The sequence below is a fragment of the Macaca mulatta genome, chromosome 8, assembly GCF_049350105.2.
Source record: "Macaca mulatta isolate MMU2019108-1 chromosome 8, T2T-MMU8v2.0, whole genome shotgun sequence".
Classification (NCBI taxonomy): Eukaryota; Metazoa; Chordata; class Mammalia; order Primates; family Cercopithecidae; genus Macaca; species Macaca mulatta.
Genome location: NC_133413.1, coordinates 37,101,205 through 37,123,191, shown reverse-complemented (window position 1 = coordinate 37,123,191; position 21,987 = coordinate 37,101,205). Strand labels below are relative to the sequence as shown.

General features: G+C 40.0%; 1 protein-coding gene across 8 annotated transcripts in view; it reads right to left on the bottom strand.

Moving 5' to 3' along the window:
- Window positions 1-20,913, bottom strand: part of UNC5D (unc-5 netrin receptor D) — a 571,089-nt gene extending 550,176 nt beyond the window's left edge. For all 8 annotated transcript variants that reach the window (XM_001088208.5, XM_015145154.3, XM_015145153.3 and 5 more), the window contains exon 1: window positions 20,504-20,913. In XM_001088208.5, the coding sequence (XP_001088208.2) occupies window positions 20,504-20,606 (103 nt within the window). In that variant the 5' untranslated portion in view covers window positions 20,607-20,913. The remainder of the gene's footprint in view (window positions 1-20,503) is intronic.
- Between the last annotated feature and the right edge of the window lie 1,074 nt (window positions 20,914-21,987).

Here is a 21,987-nt window from a genome sequence, read left to right as displayed (position 1 = left end):
GTGCATGGGTGTGTAAAATACATATTAATTCCCCTGCTGTAATACTGACCAATGGGGTTAATAGTCTTAGTGAGTCTCTGGCAATAAAAGCTCAGTTAGAAATGCAGGTTACTAATTTTACCTGAGGTGACCATTTGGTATATAATCCATACCACCAACTATTATTAGTTTGTATATCAATGCATGTATAATCTTTGCCCAAAGTAAAGTCATGTCATATATAACACTGACTCCATGGAAAAGTATTACTATTGCAATTTTAAACCTAGTCCTCTGGATGTACAGAAAGCATCAGGCCCTGAAACAGCAAGCACCATGAGAGTTAGGGTCCAGTCACCAGCCAGCATAATACTAGTAGGGTGCCTGCCAGCAGACCAGTACCCCAGAGAGCCAGACTCTGTAATTTCTGTACCATTTAGGCACCAAATAAGGAAACAGAATCTGCGCTCAAGGACAGTTACACAGTAGGAAAAATTGTGATCTATAAACTGGTAATAAAAGAGATAGCCAGGCTGGGTGTGGTGGCTGATGCCTGTAATCCCAACACTTTGGGAGGCCGAGGCAGGTGGATCACGAAGTCAGGAGATCGTGATCACCTGACCAACATGGTGAAACCCCGTCTCTACTAAAAATAAAAAAAAATTAGCTGGGCGAGGTGGCACATGCCTGTAATCCCAGCTACTCAGGAGGCTGAGGCAAGAGAATTGCTTGAAGCAGGGAGTCGGAGGATGCAGTGAGCCGAGAACTTGCCACAGCACTCCAGCCTGGCAACAGAGTGAGACTCAGTCTAAAAAAAAAAAAAAAAAAAAAAAAGAGAGAGAGAGAGAGCCAAAAACAAAACCAAAAAGATGGATTTTAGTATGTATTTGCTCAGGGAACTCCCTACCATATCCATCCAGTGGCTAAGAAGTAGCTGGGAATAGCTACTTTGGAAAACAAACTACAGCTGGGTCTAAAGGGCATATTATATCCAAAGAATCCTGGACATTTCTATGTCCATCCTCTTCATTATGAAGTTAGAAACACCTTGATATGATACTAGGAAAGAATATATGTGTTGGAGTTAGGCTGCTCTGTGTTCCAATTCTTCTTGCTCCACTTCTTAGAAGTATGGACTTAGGAAAGTATATCTGAGTTTTAATTTCTTTTTTTTTTTTTTTTTTTGTAAAGCACATATAATGTTCATTTTATAAGGTTACTGTACAAATGAAGACACTTTTATGGTAAGCATCTAGCACAATGAATGGCCCATAGCAGACACTCATATTATCACATAAAAGTCCCCTGTTGGGGCGTGGGGGGCTATGGGAGGGATAGCATTAGGAGAAATGCCTAATGTAGATGATGGGTTAATGGTGCAGTAAACCACCATGACACATGTATACTTATGTAAAAAACCTGCACGTTCTGCACAGGTACCCCAGAATTTAAAGTATATTTAAAAAAAGGTACGAAGTCAGAGCTCAATTAACCCACAAATATTCTTTGTAGTTGGTACCTATTCATCCATTCATCTATTATTCCTTCAGTGACTAAAATGTCCCAAACAAGTATACAAAGATTAGAAAATAACAAGTCCCTGTCATCGAGGTGCTTTATGAAGAAATATAAACACACATTCAGTGTGCTACATAAGGGACCATTAGCTACAAAACCCTAACACCATGTATGTGTGTGTACACATAGGGGAAGGCCCTTCTGTAGATTAGGAATTTTAGAAACCTTCCATTCAGAGATGAGTACTTTGGCTATGAGAGATGGTGGTTATGGAGGAATTAATAAATTGAGACCTTCACATAAAATTGAAGTCTGCTATGAAATACGGTCTTCAGATTTTTATTTTCTACCTCTTAATTACTTTAGATGCAGTTTATTAATAAATCACTTTAAAAAAGAAGGTGGGAAGGAGACTAGGCAAAGACTGATAGCTCTCATCTTAATTAATTTGCCTATGAAAATTCCATGTAATTGTTTTTTTTCTATCTAAGACAAAAAAAAAGCAGAATATAATTTGAATATATGTCATGATGTCATTGCTCAGAGGTGAGGCTATACCACAACTGAGATAGTCTCAACACACATAAGAATAGTAAATATTATAACTAAACACATCCCAATTTCTCTGTGTTTACAGTTGTCAGAAGAGCTCATATTAGCCAAGATCTGATGCTGAGACAAATCTAGTATATGGTAACATACTAGGAGTAGAAAAACCAGCCTTCACAGTTGTTTTGGGAGATGAAATAAATAAAATTCTTAAACAAGCAAACCTCTGTTCTAAATATCAGAGTAGTAATCTATCCACACAACATCCTCATCCTGAGAGATTAAAAAAAAATGATGTTGGTTTGTGTCTCTTAATTAGCTCATTTAACAAAAAGTACTACTCTATAACTTTTCTGAAGAGCTTGCTACTGGTGGCCTTGAGTCACTGTGATGGATGCATGTGTCCACTCGGGATGACCAGTTGTTAAAAATAACAAGTATGTGATATTTTGACATTATCCAAAGCATTGAAGATGTGTAACAGGACATACAAGATACTTAGTGCCAGTTACCAGGAAGCAAATATTCTGAGATGATAAGAAGGGCAATACTAGAGTGTTAGTTTAGCACTTGAGTGACTGCATGTTCCTCTTTCAAAATGGTGGCGACTCAGAGAAACCAGCAGAGACCTGCAGACCAACAGGGGTACCATGAGGGATGTGGCTTCTAACTTAAGAACTCTCCTGAGGTGGTTATTTTGGGATTATTAGAGATTTCTGTTATCTTACTTTCCCCTACCTTCAAACTTCTTACAATAAGCACATAATAGGGCGTATTTATAAGCTCATTTGAAGTTTCAAAAATTTTTGCTTCTTTAGTTTTTGCATTTAGTACATCTTGGATACCTAATTTTTACCAAACATAGCCCTGTGCTGGGTGTTGAGAAGACACAGACAAAAAATTGTCTTTGACTTAAGGGGTGACAATAAAACGTGAGAGAGACCATAAAAAAGAACTAAAATATGGTCTGAATGGTGCAGAAGGAATGTTAAAGTATGGAAATATAGCATTCAACAGGAAGAAAGAAATTAATCTGTAAGGATGGAGAAGATCCATGGACAGTAGCACGTGAAAACAGTTCTCCTGAACAAGGGGCATGTACAAAGGCAGAGGTGCAAGTCAGTATATTGTGCTTGGGTAATGCTGAGTGTTTTGATGTTAAGTGAACATCATTTTTAGTAATGGACTCAATAAGTATAAGGGTCTTGGACCTACCATATATGTGTCTCTTCACCTGTTTTCTAGCATCTTCATATTGCCTCACACTTCTGGACAGCATTTTAATAATTCAGCCATTTGATCATGGAATGGATAATAAAAGACAATCTGGAATAAGCTCAAGAAAAAAAAGAGACAGTGATGCAAAAACATGTGTGAAACTAGGCATTGCATTTAAGCTCTATAAATCTCAGTGATCGTGGATGGGCAAATATAATTGGAGTGGTCAGGTAATTTCTAAGACCTTCAATTCCAAACCCCAATTTAGTTCAATGACTTCCCAAATACCTATTAAGTAAAAAACACCGTATTTTTTGTTTAATGCTACCAAAGATGAACAAAATATCCTTCCTGCTTCCAAAAGTTTACAACATAATTGGGAGGAAAAGGGAAATAAATATACCTAAAACAATAGCACAAGGCAAAATGTGAGAGGCATATGAAAGCATTAAACACTTAAGACAAGGAAAACTGTGAGACAGTTTTGAGGCACATCACAGAGTTTAGTTCAGTAGAGAGTACATGAAGGGAACAGTAGGAAATAAAACCAAAAACGTTTGCGGGAACTGTTTTGAAGAACATTTAATGCCAGATGAAAAAATTCCCATGTATACGTGAAACTTTCATAAATGAAGAAGGTGATATTGGAGATCATTAGAGAAAGAAGCTCCTCACTATATACTTCTAGAATTGCCTATCTACATGAAAGAATGAAATGAGGCCATGCGGTGGCTCACGCTTGCAATCCAGCACTTTGGGAGGCCGAGGCAGGCAGATCACAAGGTCAGGAGGTCGAAACTATCCTAGATAACATGGTTGAACCCCATCTCTACTAAAAAAAAAAAAAGATACAAAAAATTAGCCGGGCGTGGTGGCACACGCCTGTAGTCCCAGCTACTCGGGAGGCTGAGGCAGTAGAATTGCTTGAACCCAGGAGATGGAGGTTGCAGTGAGCTGAGATAGTGCCATTGCACTCCAGCCTGGGCGACAGAGCAAGACTCTGTCTCAAAAACAAAAAAGAAAGAAAGTAGAAGAAAAGAAAAGATAAAAGGAAATAAAATCCCTGCAAACTCTACAGAGGGGAAAAAAATCTATTCCAGGTGGCTTAAAAGAATAAATATGAAAGGTCAAAATATAAGACTTTAGAAGAAAGTATGGAAGACTGTTATCAATGAAATTTAAAAAGAATTTCCTAAACATGACCCAAAAGAGCTAAACATAAGATAATTAAAAAACACTGATTACATTAAAATTAAAAATTGTAGCTCCTGAGAACATGTCATAAATAATTCCACTTCATCAGAAGATACCTAAAACAAGTGGGGAAGAAAGGAAGCATCAAACTGGGAGAAGAAATTCCAGTCACATATAACACATTAAGGAGACACACACACACACACACACACACAGACTAGCTCACTCGCTCTCTCAAAATTCCTACAATTCAATGATCACCAGCAAAAAACGAGAAAAAGTCATGAGTAGGTACTTTACAGAAGAAATAAAAATGGCAATAAAACATATGAAAAGATTTTTGACTTTATTAGTAATTGAGGAGATGGAAATCAACTCCCTACAGAGATAATCATATTATATCCGGTAAATGAGTAGAAATCACTAGGCCTGGAAATATCAAATGTTGACAAATATAAAATGATGGGAACTCATATCTTGCTGAAAAATAATTGGCAGGATCTGGAAAACATAACATGTTCATCTTCAAGGTCCAAGTAATCTACTCTCACATATATAAGAAACACTTGAAAGTGTATACCATTTGACACATACATGAATGTTCCTAGCAGCATTTTTCATACTAGAAAAAAATCTGATAATCACCCAAATTTCACCGACAACAAAATGAATAAGCAAATTATGGTATAGTCACGCAACTGAATATCGTACTTCAGGGAAGTGAATCAACTAGGGATAGTAAATGCAGTAATACAGATGAAACATAATACTGGGTAAAAAAAAAAATTAAACTGCTGAAGAATATGTAGACCACAATAAAATTTAAATATATCTCAAAAAGCAGCAAAAGTAACATATGTTTAGGAGTACAAACATATTTGTTCAATTTTTTTTAAATAACAGAATAAGCACAAAAATTGAGTGATTACTTTTAAGAAGAACCAGAAAAATGGGTTAAAGGAGAAATCTGTAGAGGATTGAAAGGTGTTGATAACTTTACTTCTAAGTATAGGGGTAAGTTCATAGATATACATTTTCATCTGATACTTTTTAAAAACTATATTTATTCATATGCAACCATTAATAAAACACAAAATGTTTTACAGAGTTTGATTTCATAAATAAAGAACCATTGGTAGTTAGGAACAGGGTAGTAATATTAGGAAAGCTTGCTTTAGGAGTGATGCCTATGCTATGTTTCCTATGATGGCAGAGGTGTGTGGACCAGGGGTTCCTGCCCACCTCTTTTGGTTAACAGCAGATGGTGACTAGCACCTCACCCTACACCGTATGAGGAACTACCAGGCCTACATCCTTCAGATACTAAGATCAGTACAAACATATTAGTCCTTTCATAAATATGGCCACTTATCATTCACATTCTGAGATGTAATATCTAAGACACATTAGATGAAGGTTAAAGGAAAACAAGGAAACTCCGTTTATTGGCCCCTATGTTCTTGTCCACAAGAGAAACATGGCACAATCTCTAACTTCATGTTCTTAAAATGCTTCTCCCTTACTTGATAATTTTTCCATATAATCACATTCCGTTTATTAATACCTCAATTCTTTTACCCTAGCAAGAAAAGTCTAGCTCCCAAAGGGTGAAACTTTGTGTGCCAGCATTCAATTTCACTCATCCAAGGAGTTTAGGATCTGATATGGTTTGGCTGTGTCCCCACCCAAATCTCACCTTGAACTGTAGTTCCCATAATTCCCACGTGTTGTGGGAGGGACCCGGTGGGAGGTAATTGAATCATAGGGGTGATTCTCACCAAAGTTCTCACGAGATCTGATGGTTTTACAAAGGGCCTTTCCCCTTTTTGCTCAGCACTTCTTGCCGCCACCATGTGAATTAGGACAAGTTTTCTTCCCCTTCTGCCATAATTGTAAGTTTCCTGGGGCCTACCCAGTCATGTTGAACTGTGAGTCAATTAAACATCTTTCCCTTATAAATTCCCCAGTCTCAGGTATGTTCTTATAGCAACGTGAGAATGGACGAGTATAGGATGCAAGGTGGAAAGATAAGGTCTAATAGGGAAGAAGAGGTGACTCATTGGTGGTCATCTTCATACCTTATGCTTTTGTCATGATAAAGATCTTCAAATATCTTCCTGGATTCTCAAGAAAGAACAGTATCTACATTTATACACAATCAATGCACCATTAAATCCATGGCTCTCATTATCCTAAGGAAATTAATTCAGAAACAGAAAACCAAATACTGCATGTTCTCACTTATAAATGGGATATGCACACTGGGTGCACATGGACATAAAGATGGCGGCAACAGACATCGGGGACTACTAGAGTGGGGGAGAGAGAGTACATTGGGGACTACTAGAGTGGGGAGGGAGGGTAGGTGGGGAGGGATGAAAAACCAACTATTGGGGCCGGGCACAGTGGCTCATGCCTGTAATCCCAGCACTTAGGGAGGCTGAGGCAGGCGGATTGCCTGAGGTCAGGATTTCAAGACCAGTCTGGCCAACGTGGTGAAACCCTGTCTCTATTAAAAATAGAAAAAAATTAGCCAGATATGGTGGCATGCGCCTGCAATCCCAGCTACTTGGGAGTCTGAGGCAGGCAGAAGATTTGCTTGAACCAGGGAGGCGGAGGCTGCAGTGAGCCGAGATCGTGCCACTGCACTCCAGCCTAGGCCACAGAGTGAGACTCCGTCTCAAAAAAGAAAAAATAACTAACTATTGGGTAGTATGATCACTATCTGAGTGACAGGATCAATCATTCCTCAAACTTCAGCATCACGCAGTATACTCAGGTAACCAACCTGCACATATACCCCCTGAATCTAAAATATAAGTTGAAATTATTTGGGAATAGATAAATAAATCCATGGCTCTCAGTCTTTAGTTTCCAAATTGGGAGTCACTTGAGGAACTTAAAACAAACAAACAAACAACAACAACAAACAAAACCCTGGGTCCTTCCCAGTGAGATTCTGACTTAAGTGCTCTGAGATCAAGGCCTTGGCATCAGCTGACTGAGAACTTCAGAATTAAACTCTTTCTCTTCAGAATTTCAATTACACATACAGGTATTTCTATAAACAAGGGTTACATTAAACATTTGGTGTTCATCTTTTAATCTAACGTGTTCCAGTAAAACCATTTAAACTTTTAAATATTAGTTTTAAACTTTAACAAAAAAAGGTAAATGCCCACACACATTCAAAGCACCTCTCTATGATGTTCTCACCTGACCCTAGGTGACAATACTACAGATGTTTTCCTTTCTGCAATTTTGAAAAAAAAAAAAAAAAAAGAAATTGGCTTTCAGTGAAGACAAGGGATATGTAGATTCAAACCCTGACCAGCATTTCCAGCAGCAATAAGCTTCACTGATAAATTGCTAAAAATAGCCAAACCTTGAATATTTTGACACCTAATCTCCAAGAATCAGGAGTTTTCGACACCCCATGTGTCTAACACTTCTCCAGTAAGGTGGCTTCAACATGAATAATCATAATAGAGGCACCGGAGTTTCATAAGCTCTATATAGGGATTGCTTTCTGCACGTTACTATGGCCACAAGAGATGCAGAATTCACTTTAAAAGAAACTCAGAACTGCATGAGAAGAAGTAACCAAAGTTTGTTGGTTTCCGTGTGTGTTTGTGTGTGTGTGTGTGTGTGTGTGTGTGTGTGTGTGTGTGTGTGTGTTTTGTTCTTTTGGAGATGGAGTCTCGCTCTGTCGCCCAGGCTGGAGTGCAGTGGTGCGATCTTGGTTCACTGCAACCTCCATCTCCCGAGTTCAAGCAATTCTCCTGCCTCAGTTCCCCAAGTAGCCAGGATTACAGGCACTTGCTACCACGCCTGGCTAATTTTTGTATTTTTAGTAGAGACAGGGTTTCGCCATGTTGGTCAGGCTGGTCTCAAACTCTTGACCTCAGGTGATCCATCCACCTCAGCCTCTCCCAAAGTGCTGGGATTACAGGTATGAGCCACCACGCCTGGCCACCAAAGCTTTTAAAAGTATATCCAGTCACTCTTTTTGGATGTAGATTTATGGCTTTTTAAGGATATCATGGGCATATTACTACCAACATGGAAAGCTTTCTTCAAAATATACATATTTAAAAAATATATATATATATATATATATATATATATATATATATATATAGAAGGTATTTAGGATTTCCTAGTAGATTCATACTGAACAAATTTATTATCAAGGATCCAGATGTTAAGTAACTGGAAGAAAAGATTAACACTAAGACTTAAGACACCCTAACTTTCACCCAAACACAAAACAAATCTATAATGCAAACCTCTTACAATATTAGTTCTGCTACAACAAACTGCATCCCTCATGTCATGACCTCAGCATTCTGTGAGCCAAAGGAAAAAAATTCTCTATTGGAAAAAAAAAAAACCTCTATAATTTCAAAGGTATTTTAGAAAAATATAAACATTTTAAATAAAAGGAAAACATCCTTTAACAGAAAGGTAAAATGATCAATAGTATTTAGTCTTCTGGTATCATTCTTTTGAATTCCTTTGTGCCTCTATTGATTACTTTTGTTATTATAAGCCTGCAAGGGAATGAGGCAAGGACAACACTGAGAAAATGAAGACCTGGATTCATGGGCAGGGACGGACTGAAATGACCTCTAACAGCCAAGCAAGCAAGTGCACTCTTCGACACCTTGCTTTCTCATGTACAAATTTGGGCTTTGGCCTGGAAATTTTAGGGCCCTTTTTAGCAATGTCATTTTATGATTGTTTTTCATTGCAAGTGGGAAACAGAGAGCCATAGAAACTCAGTGATCAAATCAGTGTTCAATAAAGGGCCAAGACATAATACTATTCTACAAATCTAGAAAAAGTGTTGCATGCCCATGGCTCAAGTAAAGATAATTACTGAAAATGAGGACCAACTGGCTCCCTGATTCTTTAACTCTCTTAACAAAACCTGACCAAGTCGTTGATTTGAGACAAACTGGAGGGCTGATTGCCATATCCTGAGTTTTGCTGGAATTACATGAAAACAATGTGATAAGACTTCAGATCTGCAAGTTTAATATGAAATTTCATATATCTGGTATCTACTAAAAAAAGAAAGAAGTCAGTCTATCAAGAGGGGTCCCATACACCCAACTGAGCAATGGTGAGCTATGGCAGGGGGTGCTTAACTCCTCCAGGTCTTCTGCCAACCTACTTCTGCATTAGTTACACACATATGCATTAACCTACAGCCACTGATTTAAGAGAAATCAAAAAAAAAAAAAAGATTTCTCTTATGATTGGTACATTCTTGAAAATGCTTAAGCCAAGGATTACCAATGTCATTATGAAGCCCCATTAACTTGTCCTGCAATTTCTATTTCCAGAGTATTATCCCTTTACTGAAGGTTTGATGCATATTTAAAATGCAAGAAAAGCTTCCTGAAATGATAAAAAATAATGTGAATAAACGGTACAGAAAACAAGGGGTGGCATCACGGAAGGTCAGAGCAGGAAGGAGGCTTAATGATAATTTAGTCATTGCTTCTCCTACAAATAAAAAGAAGTAGAGAAAAAAGTGATGTTTCAAGGACACATAATTGTGAACTTTCCAGCCCCCCACATTGCTTACATGGAAAGGAAGTTTTGACTTGAAGAGGAGAAAAGAAGCAAGAAAAGACCGAGCATAGGGGTTAGATGGGAGGCATCATGGAGAGTGAAGTTATGGTTGGCAGAATTAAACAGCTGAGTTTTGAGTCAAAACTGTGATTACATCCCAAGTTTAAGTGTTACTAATGCCAGTTAAATTAATGGCATATAACTTTAATGATATGTTTGATATGATGATATATGACATTCTACTAATATATAATACACACAGATATCCATGAATTACAGTCCTTATCACCTTGACAATTATTAATAATTGATTGTACAATGGTCTTCTCTGCTGCAGGATGTGGTAGGTTAGAGCTGTCTTTTCACGTTGATATCCTGGAGACTGATGTGCATTGCAAGTTAGTTGCTAAACTTTAGAAAACATCAGATGGATATTTTTATTTTTTGCTCTAAGGTGAAAAATAAAATTAATAACAAACCTGTTATTTCTTTACAGCAAACCCCCAAACCCTTACATCCCTCCCACACACCTCACATTGACAAAACCTGTGAACATCCTGATTGCTTTTTTTAAGAGAAACAACTTTGGAAACCTCCTGATACAAGCTGCTAGTAATCACTGCAGCTTCTGGTCCCAAGACTGAGAGAGAAAGAAGTGCTGTCTATTCAGAGGAAGGATAGATTCTTTCTTTTTCCAGTTCCTTTCAAAAGGCTTACAACATAGTTATAGTTCTCTGGCAAAGAATTATATTCTGTGCTCTGTATTTTTTTCCATCTGTCTTAAAAAAACAGGCTAACACTTCTTAATGACATATTGATGGAAATTGTTATTATAAGTTCAATTGTATTGTGCCACTAAACTACTTTCGAACACAAATCAGAAGAATTTAGCTTTACAACTGGACACAGAAAGTAAAAATAAAGCACATACACTCAAAAGTAATAATAAAGACAAGGTATTCAGAAAATTACACAGATTGGGGAGCTAGTATACTTCTATAAACTTGGTGTCTCTAATGGCATATTTATTTATTTAATTTTTTTTTTTTGGAGGGACAGGGTCTTGCTCTGTCTCTAGGAATGGAATGCAGTGATTATGGCTCACTGTCACCTCAAATTCCTGGGCTCAAGCAGTCCTCTGATTTCAGCCTCTCAAGTAGCTGGGACTACAGGCACGAATAACCACATCCAGCTAATTTTAAAAAAAAAAAAATTTGTAGAGAAGAGAGTCTAGCTATGTTGTCCAGGCTGGTCACAAACTTCAGGCCTCAAGCCACCCTCCCACCTTGACCTCCCAAAGTGCTGGGATTATAGGCATGAGTCACTGTGACCAGCCTGTAATAGCATCTTTAAAAACAAAACCTGAGAAAAACTACTGTAATTTGTTATTTTACTGACTTTAATAAACTACTTTAAATCCCTTGATTTTTCAAAAGTTCCTCTGAATATTCTACACATCAGTTACTCCATAATACAGCATGTTATTTTTAATATATTCATAATGTTACTATCCTCCAAACATTCCTGACACATTTGTGACAGCCCTTTTTCTCAGATAGGGCCATTTCTGTTTATAACCATGAGAAACATACCACCCTACAGACCAAGAAGGCACAATAGGCAGTGGAATGAATTTTTATCCACTTATTTCTCTTTCTGTCTCCCATGCTTATACATCCACACCCCTGTCAAATGGAATATGAGTGAAGTGCTGTATCATCCCACCTCAGTATAATCAATCTATGTGCTAATAAAATAGAATTACATGGTAACATCATCAAAAAGGCCCTAAAACCATGAAGACTTGGCTTCTAGTCCTAGCACTGTTTATCACTACCTGTTTGGATTTGGTCAAAAAATCTCTAAAGTCAACCAGTCAACCTAATTTTCATCATCTGTTCAATATCAGGGTGGGTGCAAAGATACAATGCAATCAAAATTATGAGAGTCCCCTACAAATGTTAAGTTACATGCACATGAATTAAACAGCCACACTTATATAATAGGACCACATGATAGATGTCACTTAATCATCTTTCTAGAAGAGTCTATCTAGGAATATAAGCTTTAGTATCTGTCTAAAACAAATGTAAAACCTTCTCACAAATATTTTATTCTTCCTCTGGCAAATAAAGTTTCCTGGGGGTTTTTATCACAGTATTGAGTAGATTTTTGAAATGTCATTCTAAATATTTATGGCTTAATAAAGTTCAAGTAACACACATTATTCAACACGTGCTATCAGACAAGCCCTATCAGGTACTGGGTAAGTAACAGTGAAGGAGATGGAACGTGAATTAAAGGCACAGGGGCCTGATGCAACCTCCACACCATGTTGGGACAAGGATCCAACCGCTTGGGAAACATCAATACCCCATATGGACTCACTGCTCTGTTTTTTTTAAAACAACTGTTCTCATTCTAGCTCTTGCTTAACTACAGCCTCATCCCCTCATTATCCTGAACTCCAGATCATTCTTAAGCATATGTAGCTCCTGCCAAGAGAATAAAGTGAAGAAATGCTAAAGAAAGTTAGAAAAGCCTCTTATTTAACAAAAATCTGACTTTGGGCAAACTGGTAAAATTCTGGGTTAGTCAATTTCCTCTTTATGACAAGAAATAAATTAGATGCAGATATAAGACCCCAATTAGCTCCAAAGGAAAATTCAAGACTTTTAAAACATTGTGAAACTGGAGCAGATACTACATCTGTCTTTATAAATGCTTTACACTGCATCAGGATGGCGCCCTCAGAATGCCTATTTGTTTTATAAGTGGCTGTGTGTTTCTCTGAGTTAAAATTGGCATTTGTGTTTTCTTATTCTTCAATTGGCATTTAAAAAATATTCTTACATGAAATTCCACTTCGTACTGGTTTGCAAAAGAAAAAAAAATATTGAAAATAGAAAACATGAATTACTATCATCTACGGCCCATAGATGGTGTCATCTGTGAGTTTATCAGAACTGCAGAACCTTAGGCCCCTCCCCAGGTTTATTAAATCCGAATGTACATTTTAACAAGATCTGCAGTAATTCACATGCACATTAACATCTGAAAAGCACTGATTTGTGAGTTTCAAATATTACCAGCTTAGCTTCCATAACCCATGATCATTTGACTTCCCCTTATCTCCCAGTAGGTTTATTACATTAAATTCAAATAAAGATGTTAACTACTTAATAAGTGCTATTGCTAACAGAAGCCACCAATGACTTCTAAGCAACCCTAAACTACCACATATTTATTTAGAGGTAAATCTTCTCCAATATTGAGTAAATACGTTCTCTTTTGTAATAAGTTGCTGGCCAGGTGCGGTGGCTCACGCCTGTAATCCTAGCACTTTGGGAGACTGAGGTGGGCAGATCATGAGGTCAGGAGTTTGAGACCAGCCTGACCAACATGGTGAAACCCTGTCTCTACTAAAAATACAAATATTAGCCAGGCGTAATGGTGCATGCCTGTAATCCCAGCTACTTGGGAGGCTGAGGCAGGAGAATTGCTTGAACCTGGGAGGCAGAGTTTGCAGTGAGCCAAGATCCTGCCACTGTACTCCAGCCTGGCGACAGAGCAAGATTCCATCTCAAAAATAAATAAATAAAATAAAATAATAAGTTGCCAACATCTGTGAATTGTATCACACAAAGCATAGTCATCCCGGTGGTCGTGAGTCCCTTAAAGTAGTTCAGACAGTTTCTTCACTGTGGCCTCTTGCATCTTCTCCTTCCTATGCCTGCCTACCAGTTACTTGCCTTCCCAAATGTCTGCGATGCCATTTCCCCTCTGACTTACCCGACTGGAAAACCACAGTATTCAATTTAGGTAACGACAAAACATCTGTAAAGCTTCTTATTCAAATCCCACATGGTTACAGTGATATTTTCCCACCTGTGGAAAAATACCCTTACAATGTTGGCTGGAGTGGTGGGAGTACCTCTACCAATCTTTCTGGGAAAGAGGGTTCTTTTGCACCTTATGAACCCCGTAATTTGGGGGCAGAAAGTCAATATTTGCATTAAATAAAGCCAACATTGACCACTCTTGGAAGACAGTTTTCAGCTTTTTCAGTGACTTCATTTATAAACTATCAAAATAAAAGAAGTTGATAAATGAGTACAAATATATCACTTAATAGAATAAGACCCAGTGTCTGATAGATCAGTAGAGTGACTATAGTTTACAACAATCTATTCATATTCCAAAATAGCTGGAAAAGAACAATTCAAATGTTTCTAGCATAAAGAAAAGACAAATATCAAAAGGTGATAGATAACCCAAGTACACTGATTTTATCTTTACAAATTATATTAAGGTATTAAATTATCATTTGTACCCAAAACCATGTACATGTACTATGCATCAATTTTAAAAAGTGTTAAAATTTTAAAATAAAAAATAAAAGCTACTCTGAAGTCTGAAAAAAAAGGGCGGGGGTGGGGGGGGAAATGGTCATATAAGAAGAATACCGACCTCATTTTATCCTTGTCCTGATAGAAACAATATTCAGAAATATTTTATGCTTTATAGTCGCCTGATGTTATCTGAGAAACGTTACTACTTGATTATTGTTTCTACTTTAGCCCCATAAACACAACCCTCATATTTCTATCTCTTAATTCAGTGAAGTGGTGCGGGGGGAGTCGTGATAGGGTGAGCACAAAATACTTAATACACAGCAAAAACACACTCACTTTCAAGAGAAAATTCCAAAAGCACAGGAATTAGCAGTGGATTTCAGATAATACAATCCAAAATGAATACATTAACATCCGCCTAATTCTGAAAATTATCTGCGCACAGCATGTGTATGCACACAATAAGGCCATATGATGCAATGTGGCACAAACAATTAAAAGTTCTTTTCAAAGTGGAAATGCAAAATAGAACAAATATCTATTTTCTATAAATGAATCTAGCCATCTGCCTCACAAGAGCAGCAGCAGGAGTACCCAAAACAGCAGAAACAGCAGCCTCTGGTGTTAACAATCTATTCTCAAATCTCATGCTCCACATTTCCCTGGCAAACAAGGCTAAAAATACAAGACATGCAACAAATAGTCTCGTGGGATCTGCCGTTCCATGGATGGCGTGTTCAATCAGAGTCATATTTTCTGTCGAAATTCAAAATTGAAAACAAAAGCAAGCTATCATATTGGAAACTGGCTCTTAGAATTTTAAGTGTGAATCCAATCCCAAAGTATAGTAAGCTGAATGAGGAGAGGGTGGTTATTTTCATACAACATAAATCTTTTAGATTTATCTGAACATATTTATAGACTTATTTAAGCTACTCTAAATTCCTCTATGCCTCTTGATGGTAATAAAGATACGATTTGAGTACTTTTGTCATCAAAATACAAGGGCCATTTTCTTTTCTACATAGTTCAGAAAATTGTCTTTGTTGTGGGCCCTGGAATCAGATGGAGTAGGTACAAATCTAGACCCTACTATGTCCTAACTCCATGACCTTGGGCAAGCTTTCAATCTATGTCCCTCTTTTCCTATCTTACAAATGCGGGTAATCATAGTACTCACCTCAAAGAGTTATCTTCAGGATTACATCAGTTAACGTTTGTAGAGCATTTAGAATTATGATTCTCACACATGAAGTAAGTACTATTATTATAAGTATTATTTCATACTCAAATAAGTATGAAAGTATTACTAATAAGTATTACTATTATTTCATATAAGTATTATTTCATATTCAAACAAAGTTGCAGAAATGTATTAAGGAACAGGTATAATACAAAAGGAGTGCTAACAACATGATAATAGGCCTTATGCTGGCAGTGGCCATTTAGAAAGTAAAGGGGTGGGGCCAGATGTGGTGGCTCACACCTGTAATCCTAGCACTTTGGGAGGCCAAGGCAGGAGGATCATTGAGTCCAGGAGTTCAAGACCAACCTGGCCGAAATAGTGACAGCTAATCTCTACAAACAAACAAACACACAAAAAATTAATGAGCCGAGTGTGATGGTGCATGCCTACAGTCCCAGCTACTCAGGAGGCTGGGGTGGGAGGATCACTTGAGCCTGGGAGTTCGCTACTGCAGTGAGCTATGATGGCACCACCGCACTCCAACCTGGATGATAGAGTGAGAACCTGTCTCAAAAAAGGAATGAAAAGAAAAGAAAAGAAAAGAAAAGAAAAGAAAAGGAAAGAAAAGAAAAGAAAAGAAAAGAGAAAGGAAAGGAAAGAGAAAGGAAAGGAGAGGAGAGGAGAGGAGAGGAGAGGAGAGGAGAGGAAAGGGAAAGGGAAAGAAAAAAGAAAAGGGAAAGAAAGAAGGAGGGAGCAGATAAGTGTCTCTATATAGAGTATGTGACTAAGAGTGAAATAGAAATAGGGAAAGTTTCCATGGATTATTCTGTTGAGCTGTTAGTTCATGAAGGTATCAGAAGGAGGAGGAAGGAAGACAAGATAATGATGTTGCTGGTCAAGTGAGAGCCTGGACGAAGGGACAATCAGCATTAATGGCAAAGGTGTAATCAAGAAGGAGGGCACATCTGGGTTACCTATGAGCACATGTGCCTTCCCATTATGAGGGCATCACACACCAACAGCAGCCCCTTCCTTAAGAGGATGCTATGGAATAAATCACTTATCTTTGGGATTAGATTTTAATATATGTCTGAGTCTCTAGCCTAGATATTAAAAAAAAAAAAAAGAAAAGCAGAAGGGAAGCATGTCAAACATGTACTATCTCTTAATACACCAATTCCCTGATGAACACTGGCAGTGTTTTAAGTTGGGAACTACGTTTGGTAGGAAGAGGACAATAAAAACAAATTTACGGAGCATTGAGACAATAAACAGAAAAGCGACTTCCTAATCAATAAGAAAACACAGTGTAGAACTACCTGATGGATTCAGTCATCCAGTCCTGAGAGAGCTCAGAAAGGATCCACAGCTCCAAATGTTTCCCTCCCCTATGAGGTACTACTTGCTGACGAGTTGATGGGTGCAGCACACCAACATGGCACAAGTATACATATGTAACAAACTTGCACATTATGCACATGTACCCTAGAACTTAAAGTATAATAATAATAAATAAATTTAAAAAAAAAGAAGAAGATGGAAAAAAAAAAAAAAGAACCACAGATAGGTCAACTGGAGAGCAAAAATGTATGTAAAGGGTGACAAGTGCTAGGACGAGGTCAGAACAATTCATCTCTTCTTAAAAACTGAGATGCTTAAAAGATCTCTTAAGAAGGTGCCACTGGGCTGCTCAAAATAAGAGCACAACCCAAGAATCAGAAAAAAAAAAAAAGTCTGGCAGGAAATGGGGAGAAAGACTCTTTCTCATAGTCCTAGGAAGAGAAAGATTTGTGAGGAAAAGGAACAGAAAGAGAAAAGTGGGAAGCAAGAGGGTGGCCTTATAACATTCATTAAGGAAGAAATGACTATAGATTTTAAACTGTATGAGCTAGACAGATAAATGGATTTAAGTATGTGTAAATCATAAGACTATTATTATGCCTATGTAATAAGTATGCACTTCTCTTGCCATTAATGCATTACTCTAGTTATTGTAATCAACATTTCATTGTCCAGGAAATGTTTTCAAGCAAGAAATTGTATGAAAGCTCAGCCTGTCTAAGATTATCTTCCTCTCTGCCTTTAATGACTATAGTATCTTATGTACAGTATCTAAGGCAAAGATAACAAGCAGATGAACAGCAGTCCCCCTTTTTTTTCAAAGAACAAAAACAAATCAGTATGACAACATGATGTGGATTCAATTAGCACTTGACAGGTCATGAATAACTTTTAAACAACCTCCTTTTAAATTGGAAAGTGTAAAAACATACGGTGATCATGGCACCAGAGTGCCTTCCTTACAATATGCCGACAGGCAGAGATGTTCATCTGAAGAGCTAAGTCTTGCTTACAAAGGAGGGAAACAGAACATTGCTTCTTGGCCCACCACTGGGCTCTACAACAGTCCCTTGTTCCAAGGGTCTTCCTCTTATAGTATATTCAAAGCCAATTTGAAATCTCCCTCTGATTTTCAGAGGTTTCTACAAAAGTATGGAGGGAAAGAAAAGAAAAAAAAAAGTTGGTGCAATCATTTTGGAAAAAGATAAATGATAAATACGGTAAAGAAAACGCTACTGAATTGTTAAATATTCTCATAACATCAAGGCAAATGGCATAATTCTATACCCCGTTGGTTAGGGCAAGTAAAATATATTGTTTCAAATCAACAAGAAAAGTCCTAAAGAACAAAACTATTAATTGGATAGGTAAGAACAACCTAGGGCTAATCCTAGAGAGTATGGTGAAACTAGTGGTCAGGCAAGCATGCCACACCAGTGCACCTAATCTTGGTTTTAACGAATAGACGCCTTTCTGGGATGGGAGAACTTCATAAGCACTGAAACACACCCTCTGTTCTGAAAACTCCAATTACGCCCAACCCAACTGTGCAAAGCCAGGTGCCTGTGGCTTCACCGGTTTCACAGCCTGACTAGTGCTCATTTCTTGAGGACTCTCTGACAGTTGCTAAGGGGAATGGGCTTCATGCCCCAGAATGTAAAATATGACATGGGAAATATCAGTCAGATTTACTGCTCCACTCCATGTGTCTTCCATATTACTATGATCTGTGCAAGACATTTGTTGTAAATAAGCCTGCAGAGTGTACAGCATGTTTTCCAGGAGACCTTTAAAGAACAGCTTGCAGACAAGAGGTGCTAGCCTTAGTTTCACAGCCAGCAAAACTCCATCCAAGAGGCTGCTGGCATGTCCCCACCTCTTGTTTCGAGCTGGCTTCAAGACAACGTCAGCAACCCAATTCCAAGGGTGAGTACCTGGAGTTAGTGACTGTGAGGTATTCCACACGAATAGTAAGTGGAAACTCAGCCATTTAGATCAACATTTAGAAAAGACCCAGTTTTCCCATAAAAGTGTATTAAAAACAACTGAGAGCTGACTTTGCAATGAGGCATTTGCCGTACGTAGTAAATTAAATGGCTGAAGCTTGTGCTTCTTCCAGCATGAGAAAGAACTGTGCTTCATCATAACTCAGGGTGTACAATCACCGAGGCTCATTTTTAAACCTCCCCTTCTTCTTAAAAAGACTGCTCCACTTAAAAAAAAAAAAAACAAAAAACAAACAAAAAAAAAACTTTTCAGGAAATGAAATGCAAATAGGCACAGAACAGGATCATACAACGGAGAGCCTCTATCAACCTCTTTTTTTAAAAAAAAAGAATCTTTCTAGGCAGCCGGACTGCTTTTAACACACCATAAGCTTTTATAAAAATGAGATAACATTGGTTCTTTTGTGATCGTCCTCAACCCTTTCCACCCTTTCACTCTGCAGGCTGGTCAGAGTATGTTCAGGAGACCGAATAGAGCAGAAGGTGAAGCGGTCAGCTCAGCTCCACCTCTCCCCTGGCAAGTGTAAGGCAAATCATTTAACGGTATCATGTATTCTAAGCCAAATGGATGGCTTAGAAGGAAAAAGGGAAAGAAGGGCGGGAAGGCAAAGCTTCCGATTTTTTCAAAGGTAAAGCTCCGGTACTTGAGCTGTGTCTGAAACTGCCTCTGATCATCTTCAAAACAAGTCCTTGGGATTTATCTTTAACTTGATGCTTCCTGTCCTCGCTCAAGGTGGAGCTGAAATCAGTTGCGAAATTTCCCTCTGCTGGAGTCCAGAGGGTCCAAGAAAATGGGGTCTAGGTTTTTAAGTCGGAAAGAAGCAGAGGTTTCCCTGCGGCTCTGTGGGGCCCGCGCTTCCAAGCCAGAGTAGGCGCCGGGGAGGGAGAGGAGGCGCCTGGTGAGCAGCTTCGGGCCAAGTGCTCATCCCGGCTGGGCACTGCAGGCGCGGTTAAACCGGGATGGTGCACGCCGCTCTACCGAGCTTCCGCACACACGCGGCCTCCGCCAAGCCAAGCCCAGGGCTGGCTGGGACCTCGGGCTAAGGTCGCCCGATGGGTGCCAAGCTTGGCACAGAGCGAAGGGACTTCAGCATGGGTGTTCCTCCCCTAAGGGAAAAGACGCCCTCTCTGTTCAAGCCCACCCTACAGACACTCCCATCACCTGGCCCCTCTCCCCAGGAACTCTCCGACATCGCAATGGGCGCCAACCCCTGACCAAGCTCGTCTTGAGAGGAAGTGGAGAGGAGAGGGGAGAGCGAGATTGGAGTGAAGACCGGGCTACTCCAGTCTGCAGCAATTGGGGAGGGCTTGGAAAATGGAGCAGGCAAGGAGGGTCAAGGAAAACGGTAGGGGCCCGGGTCGCAGCCACCTGTAGGATTGCAGCAGATCGCAAACTTGGGTTGGAAGGCTGTGGTCCCCACGGAGTCCTCCACTCGGCTCCCACCCAGTTAGGCTTGGCGCGCCGAGGTGCAGGGCACAACTTGGGAAGCCAACGCCACCGGTGCGGGTCCCGCTCCGTCAGGCTGGCGTCCCTGAGCCCTCGACCCCAGCTGCCCGCTCCGCCCAGCGCTTACCTCGGGCAGCCGCAGCCCCTGCCGCCCAGAAGCACAGCCCCAGCCACGGGAGCCAGCGGCGCGCCCCTCTGCGGCCGCCTCCGGTGGCCGCCGCTCTCCCCATGCTCCTCGCCGCGCTCCAGAGGACGGCTCTTCTTCACGCTCCGGGGCCCGGGAAAGGGTCGGCAATGAGATGCCCGAGTCGAATGAGTCCCGGTAGTCTTTAGAGAGTGACTCTGCTACACGATCGCTTCCTAAAGCAGTGGGGCAGGGCGCTCCGAGCCGCCGCTAAATGGGCACCCCGAGAAAGGGCGCGTCCCCATAGCTTCCCACGGCTCGGCGACCGCTGCCGCCAGCGCCGATGCCGGAGTAGTCCGCAATCCCCGCCGCGCAGTTCCCAGCCCTCGCGCCGCTGCGGGGCCCCGAACTACAGAGCGGAGGCGCTAGTCCGCATCGCTAATGAGACCCCCGCGGCCGCCCCTCCCCTCCCCTCCGAGCGGCAGCCAATGAGCCGGGCTGGGGCGGGGCCGCGGGAGGGGTGGTGGAGCGGCCGCTCTGGGCGGGGGCCTGGAGGCGCAGGTGAGCCCGAGGCCGCTCCACGTGCACCCGGGGCGCTTCGGGCCCCGCCTGCAGGCCCGGCTCGCTGAGAGAGGAAGCGGGCTTGGAGTTGGGCGGCGGGGATGCGGCCACACCGCGGTGAGCTGAGCGGAGCCGGCTGGCCTCTTGGGGCGAACGCCGCGCAGATATGTGGGCGTCTGGGTTGCCTAACTCAAAGTCACCTGCTTCCAGGAGACCTCGTTTTGTTCATCTACTTTGAGCCGTTCCAAAGTCTTGCCTCCCCTACTTCCACTTTTTCCCATTAGATCAGACATCACTCAGGAAAACATCCTGAGAAAAAGAAAGACTTAAAATAAATGCGTAGTGGGAAGAAAAAATAATAATACAGTTACTCCATTACTGCAGCTATGCTAACTGCATTCATATAAATAAAGAAGTGAGGAATTACAATCATGGGTGCATTAAGGCTTATATGATCGATTTTTATTTTTGCTTTCTTTTTTTTCGAATTCCCTGTTATGTTGTCCTGAACACTCCGGAATCACCAGACTTTTCAGAAAGCTCTCTCATTTCGAATGACTCCTATTTTTGTCAGTTTTAATCTGTGCCCAAGGAATTGCTTTCTGGTAAGTATCAGGGAAAGGAGTGTCTACTTAAAAGGAAGAAGTTGAGGCGAAATTAATATAAGTAAGAGTTTATTTGGGCCAAGTGTGAGGATTTTAACTCAGGAGTATAGATTTAAGTTGTTTTGAACATATGTTTTGACTACTAGTAGCTATAAGTGGATTCTTAAAAGCAAAAAAAAAAAAAAGGGGGGGGGAGGGGGAGGGGGAATGGACTGATGGAAAGTTGTTTGTTAGGAATTTGTACTGGTTTATTGAAATAATGTCGATTAGTGATTAGTTATATATAGTTAAGTTATAGGATGTGGGTTATACTGTTTGATG